The sequence below is a fragment of the Nannospalax galili genome, unplaced genomic scaffold (assembly GCF_000622305.1).
Source record: "Nannospalax galili isolate Female #2095 unplaced genomic scaffold, S.galili_v1.0 scaffold346, whole genome shotgun sequence".
Classification (NCBI taxonomy): domain Eukaryota; kingdom Metazoa; phylum Chordata; class Mammalia; order Rodentia; family Spalacidae; genus Nannospalax; species Nannospalax galili.
Genome location: NW_008357637.1, coordinates 6,046,200 through 6,053,057, shown reverse-complemented (window position 1 = coordinate 6,053,057; position 6,858 = coordinate 6,046,200). Strand labels below are relative to the sequence as shown.

The following is a 6,858-nucleotide window of genomic DNA, read 5'->3' as shown; positions in this document are numbered from 1 at the left end:
CCCTCAGGCCCGACCGCCGGGCAACTGGGCTCTCATGCCCGGCTGTGGCGCCGCCGCCTCGGCCTTGCGCCGCCTGTTGCGGGGCCTCGCCTAGCCCCCGCGCGCCGCCACTGCCCTCCCGGCCTGTCCTGGCGCGAGCCGGCTGGGCCTCGATATAATCGCCGACGCCCCGGGTGACCTGCCCTGCTGCCTCCAGTTTCCTCTCAGGCACCAGGCGGCCCTCGCGCAGCGGGACGAGGAAAAAAAGTGCGCCCGCCCGGCCCACGGGGAAACTCTGGGGCTTTGGGTCGACGAACTGGCGCTCGGCAGGGAAACGAAAAATAACGCACACACCCTGTGCCGGTGCCTCTCACCTCGGCCTCCCCGCCGCCCCCTCCCACCGCTCCCGCCACAGAGGCTGCCGCTCCGGTGCGCGCCGGCGAGGCATTTTCACACCCCGCCACTGCGAGAAGAGGAAGCGCGATGGGGGCGAGATAACCGCGCGGAGGGATCCACGCGTTGAGGCGGACCCCGCTCTCGACCGGACGCTTTAACGCCGCCCCGGGATGCCTCCGCCAGCCTTAAAGGGGGCCCATAAAGCCGCACTGCCAGGGGCTCCCGGCGTCCCAGGCCGGCAGGGAGGGGGCGCGATGGAACCTTAGACTTGCGGGAGGCATGGAGGTCACTCCCAGGAGGCTGTGGAGCAAATGATCTCCCCCACCCAGCCCAGCCCCAGGAACTGCCGGGTAGAGATTGGCCATGGCTTTTGCATTTCTGAACGTGGACGGGCGATGTTGACAGATAGTTTCTTGCATTTGTTTGGGCCTATCTAAGTGGTTTTGATTAAAAACCACAAGCCTGGTCCCAAATCTTGGCGTTATCAAAACGAGTCAAAGTCCTGCCTTTAGCAGTCGAGCAGGCCTTCAGGAAATGAGACGTACATTTACCCTTGACGCACTGCATGCCTGGCTGTGGCTCCCAGGTTAATTGATATTTAATGGAAATCATGCCCATGAATATAGTTTCCATCATTTCGCCCTTGATAGACGTCAGTGTTAGGCTGAGGGCGGGGGCGGCTAGAGAATGTGGGGAAGGGGACATTAGCATTACGGAGGGAGTGAAGGGAGCAGAACTGTTCCTGGTAGGAGGGAGGACTCACGCCAGGGTGGGTGGCACTTCCTAGGGCAGGTCGCGGGGGCTCCCAGGTTTCAACCCTGACGCCCAGCAGACCTGGGCGGGCCGTGGCCCCGGGTGGAGCGCGGGGGGGCGGGGGGGCCAGGCACTCCAGTCCCGGCTGGAGGGCCCAAGCCGGCTTTCGGATCAGGCTGGTTCCAGGCAGCTGCAAGCGGGTCAGGTCCTCTGCTAACGATTTTAGTTCATCAGCCAAGTCTGAAATAACTGCCGAGAGTGGGTACAGGCCTTAAACTTGCTGATTTTCCCAAGAGAAAAGAAAGAAGGCAAGCAGCTGGAGTCGAGCCGGGAAGTCGTGTATTTGGAAAGATGCCCCTTGATGGTGGCAACTCTTCAAAGCTGTGTGGAGTTCCACCAACCGCTTTCCTACACACGTTCATCTTTTTCTTTTCTCCCGTTTGAATGTCCAACAAATAAATTCTCTCTCTCTCTCTCTCTCTCTCTCTCTCTCTCTCTCCCTCCCTCCCTCCCTCTCTCTCTCTCCCCTCTCTCTCTCCTCCCTTTCCCTCTCCCTCCCTCTCTTATTCCCCCTTCCCTGGGTTCTTTAGGTGCTAAACCCGTTTTCCTTTGGGATGGTCCAGTTTGCCGGACACCAGGCCCTTTGGTGTTGAGAACCGACCTCGAAGACCCGCCCCAGCACACGGAAGAGACTCCAGCTTAAACTAAAACATCATGCTGGCGTTCCACACCAAATACAAATGCCTAAGTACCCAGATGGCCTCAAAGATGCTGGCAGGTCAATAATTTCAACTACCTCGCCTATCTTGTGGGTTGGCCCAATCTATGTGAACGCGATCTTGAGGTCAGGCCGGGTAGACTGAATCTCGTTTTTATAAATAAGATCGACATGGAAAGGCAAACTCGGTAATAATGTCTGACTCAGGACTCTTATTTCAATAGGGAATGGCTGGAAGTGGTGAAGGTAAACTGATAATGAGTTGGAGATGATAAAGGCATGCGGTATTGAAATTCATATTAGTAGAGAGTGCAGAAAACCTAGTGGGGTGGTCAAGGGCAATCCATTTTATTTTGTTTTTGCTTTCAATTATCCTTCAAATTAAAAGGGAAACAACTGGTTTTGACAAAGATTTGTAACTCAATCCTGCAAATAAAAGATTGTTATTTTCAATAAAGCCTTGAGCTAACTTTTTAATTGTGCTTTTTTAATTCAACTGTTTGGTGTGGGTGTGTTTGAACTCTTCCTAAATGAATGAGTTTGGGAATGGAATGGAGAAGAAGACAATCAAGATCCCAGATCTCGGTAATACAAGGCACTTTTTAGAACTATTTATATTCTAGGGGCGGGGGTGGGGAGTGGAGGTGTGAATATGATCACAATAATCATTTCTACACATTCAGGCCTAATTTAGAAAACACTACAGCACATTTCCTCATATACAAAATAATGTGGGTTTTTTTCAAGTTTATTTAATCATTCCGTTTCTTATTTGAAAAAAAAGAGCATGATTAACTTCATAAGTATGCTTTTGCACGTTTTTCTGTTTTGAGGGAATTCATTAATTTACTCTAACATTTTGTAGTTCCAGCTGTACAATAGTCCAGATTTTCTGAAATGATGAATGATCCAAAATTTTATGCCTAGGAGACACGACTTGAGGGTTTAATAGTGCATATTGTTTATTTTTGGTTAAATTTATCCTAATTTAAGATTAAAAATAAGATTGTAAATATTTTTAAGCAAAACCTTCCTCTACTGCAACGCTGGTTTAACATCAGAAAGTGGAGCAATAGCTCCCTCTAGTGGCCAAATGCCACGCGAGCCGACTGAGTTTAACTTCCCTTTATTCGCCTCAAACCAATTCTAATCTTACTTCTTTAGCTTGACTTGAGCTTGGACCGCTGACACTAGCAATGCTTCATCTCTTTGACGGTCAGCAAGTCAAGTGCAGCAAACAGGGGCTCCTGAATGCCTAGGATAATCTCATTTGTGCTTTCAAGAGCTTCCAGTAGTGTCTTTGCCAAAAGCTTCTAGTCCCTCTTTTGCCAGACACCGAAGGTCTCCATTCTGTTATCTCCCAGCTGTGCCTTTTAAGCACAATTATAGGACAGGCTAGGTTTAACAAAAATCACAACTTTAAAAATACTAATTGTTGAGACTTTTTTTTCAAAGACACCAGGTACTTCAACAGCTAAGAAGTTATGGAAATTAAATATCATTGGTTTTCTTTAAAAAGCTGTGACTTTCCACATTAAATCATGTGTATTTGCTAATTCAACTTTCTAATTTGAATGTTTTGGGTTCGTTAGTTGGGAATTTGAGGTGGATTAAAGTCAAATTAAAAGCTTTTTGTTTGGCTCTCTGTCTGTTTGGAAAGTCCCTGTTGGGTTTATGTTTGTTTGAATTTCAGTAAATGATATGTTTTTAAAAAAAATTGTAAGTCACAGACTGAACTGAACTAAGCAGTCCACTTGTTTTTTGTTTGTTTTTAAAGCAGACTACCAAATCAGTGTGTTTCTTGCTAAGTTTCTCTCTCTCTCTCTCTCTCTCTCTCTCTCTCTCTCTCTCTCTCTCCCCTCTCTCCTCTCCTCCTCCTCCTTCTTCTTCCTCTCTCTCTCTCTCTCTCTCTCTTTCTCTCTCTCTGGTTTTCAGAAATGCTTTCTTCTAATTCAGGTGTAAGGACTGTATCATCTGTGATAAATGAATAAATTTCCCCATTTTTGACTGGAAAGTTTGACGGACCAATGAAAAGGCATGTAATCATCTTTCCCCAGCCACACCTCTAGGAGATGCTTACTTTAGTAAATGACCCAAAATCAGTAGTCTCCCCATTCTTAAACAACAGGGTGGCCTGGCTATTGTTTTATTTGTATTTTTTTAAGAACCAGCTAGACCATGGCCACAGTCAAAATATTATAAAGAGCCTCTGACCATAGGCTACTTCCTATGTTCACCCAGTTTAAAAAATCAGAAATACATCACCTCTCATTTTGCTTTCCTAGGTGCTCACACCTCACCCGGGGCTTCCAAGCCCCTGTCTTCTTGGTCCAATGCAGTCTTGCTTATATTTTATTGTCCAGATTTTAAGACCCAGTTTTGTCTGCATTTTTCTTTTCCTCCCACAAACATCAAAATGAGATGGTTTCAAAGCTAAGCGCCTGGCCTGTTGTAAACTCATTACCTCCAGACGTCTCGCCGGCTCGATGGCTTTATGACACCTTGGCTCTTCCTGTTTTCAAAGAACTCTAGGTATCAGGCTGGCCTTAGGGGCGGGGGATGCAGCACCTTCTGCCGGATCTGGGCCTTGGCTTTTCCTCCCAGCCCCCATCTGCTTTTTCTTGGCGCCCCCTCTTTCATTAGGATCCTCAAGATCTGTGCCACCGCCACCGCCTTCCGCCCAACTCAGGCTGCCCGGCGACCCCCCCCCCCCGCCTCCTCTAGGGCCTGCTACGCCAGTGATCTGCCTGAGCCCTCACTTACAATGACCTTCATTTTAGCCTCTCAATGCGGCCTCAGAGGGCCAAGCTGGGGGCTAAACATACACAGAAGCTGGTGGAGGGAGGAGTGCCTTGACCATTTAGATCCGCTAAGGTCACTTTGGGGCTCCGCTAGGGAGGAGAGGAAGCTCACAGCCTAACCGGCTAGTACCTCCTTGAGCCAGCCAGCCACACTGGGCTGGGGGAGTTACTCCAAAGGCATAGTTTGCTTAGAGATGGTGGTTGGTGGCTAAGTCTCCCTGATCTAAGGGAGGCCAGCGGTGAGGCAGCATGTCAAAGCTTTAGCTTGGGTGCCTTGTTTCTGGCGCCGCTGGCTCTGCTAAGAAGCTCACCCTGGGCCTGGGGCACAGAGTTCACTGTGGCCCTGGAGGCCCCAAGACGCTCTCCAAAAGTGTTCTCTAGGCTAGGTGTGCACAAAGGGACGCTCCAAAGCACCTCAGAGGCTTGCCAGGTGGAAGGGCCCCAATGTTAGCAGTATGTCCCTCTCAGTGTGGTGCAGTCCAGTCCGGTGAGCAGGGACAGAGAAAACAGTCACACAACGTTCAGGGCCAGCATCTGGGCTCCATTTGATCTGATCAGCATTTATTGGTGGAAAGCGATAACATTTACAACTGGTCCTCGGACAGGAACCAGGAGGGCTGCCACCCGAGGCCGCCCAAGGGAGTCCAGCCCTCCCCGGGAGAGCAATTCCTCCTGTGCACTGGTGACTAACCAGGACCCACCCAGGGCCCTGGCTTTCTCTGTAGGGCCTCACTGGAGGCAGCCCAAGGGCTATTTCCTACGGTGAGCCTCTGGGTTGGGCTGTGGCTGCAAGAGGAGCAGGGGTGTTCACACTGTCTCATTCTGTCTTCAGTGTCTCAGAATTAGGGCACTTGGCCCTGTTTGGGAGGCTGGAGGGGAAGTCAGACTAAACTACAGCACTTTTCAGAAACATGGGGACATTTACACAGGAGAGGGCTCATCAAGCCTGCGTGCATTCACAAAATATAGCGTTTCCTAAGGAACCAAAGGAGTAGGAAAGGGAGTAGGTAGGGTAGGGCAGAACTCCAAAGCCACTTGGTTTCTTCAACACATAAGCGAGCAAATACAGAGTCCCCCAAATAACTCAGAGACCAACCACACAGTCACTTCTACCTAAAAAAGAAGAAAAAAGTCTGAGTGGCTGGAAAGTTTCTGAAAATCAAGCACCCCAAAAGAAAAAACAAAAACCCCGCTGCCTGTGAGCGCTCCAGCCGGTACCGGGCTGGGTCAGTCTCCTTTGGGGCATTTCTCCTTGCTCATCTTTTTCATTTTCATCCTACGGTTCTGGAACCAGATTTTGACCTGTCTCTCTGTGAGGTTCAGAATCCTGGCCACCTCGTAGCGCCGGTCTCGGGTGAGGTACATGTTGAAGAGGAATTCCTTCTCCAGCTCTAGCGTCTGGTATTTGGTGTAGGGACAGCGCTTTTTCCGTGTGGAACGAGCGTGGATCCAGTTCGCTGCGGGGTTGTCTACGAAGAGAGGGGGTTTGCAGAAGGGGAGCGAGGGGCGGAGGGGAGGCAGAGAGAGAGACGACAGGGTGGGGAAGAGAGGTCGTTAAATTAATTTCACCAAGGATGCTCGGTTTTCACAAGTTGGGGGGAATTATCATAAAAAGCCTTAATGCCTGCACTCTGTTTACCGTACAAACCTCGCACCCAAGGTAGGTGGTTATGGGAAGCTTTTTTATGGATGCGTGTTGCTCGCCTAGGCTTGGGTAGGCGTCTAGACGTTTTTATAGGTTAGTAAAACTATCAGTTTTGCACATTCGAGCCTTACAGGTTTCAGCAATAAATCAGGGAGCAATTTCTTTTGCACTTACTTGGGTCAAGTTGCTGCGGCGGCGGCTGCGGCTGCTGCTTCTCCTCCTCCTTCAGCGGGCAGCCTGGGCTTGGGTGGTCGCTGCAAGCCGAGGGCTCCGACGAACCGCCCGCCCCAGGCCCGGCCCCGATGCCCACCCCGGGCCCGGTTCCCCCCGCCGCCACTGCCGCATTGTCCCGCAGGAACGAGTTGCAGGAGAACTCGGGGCCGCCGCTCCCCTGGGACTCGCGGGCCGCAGAGCACTCAGTCCGTTTGGAGGAGGAGGACGAGGAAGTGGAGGAGGAGGTGGAGGCTGCGGCGGGGGCCTGGGCCGCTCCGGTTTCAGGCTTAATCCCGTAGTGGCGCCCGTTGGCTGGGCCGCCGGGGCCGGGGCTGGAACCGGGACCAGGGCCC

General features: G+C 51.0%; 1 protein-coding gene across 1 annotated transcript in view; it reads right to left on the bottom strand.

Annotated features, from left to right (window-relative positions):
- Window positions 1-5,180: 5,180 nt before the first annotated feature.
- Window positions 5,181-6,858, bottom strand: part of Hoxd9 (homeobox D9) — a 2,730-nt gene continuing 1,052 nt past the window's right edge. The window contains exons 1-3 of the mRNA XM_029557302.1: window positions 6,467-6,858; window positions 5,866-6,116; window positions 5,181-5,760 (exon numbers count right to left, since the gene is read on the bottom strand). The exon at window positions 6,467-6,858 is cut by the window's right edge and continues 1,052 nt beyond it. Of these exons, the coding sequence (XP_029413162.1) occupies window positions 5,875-6,116; window positions 6,467-6,858 (634 nt within the window). The 3' untranslated portion in view covers window positions 5,181-5,760; window positions 5,866-5,874. The remainder of the gene's footprint in view (window positions 5,761-5,865; window positions 6,117-6,466) is intronic.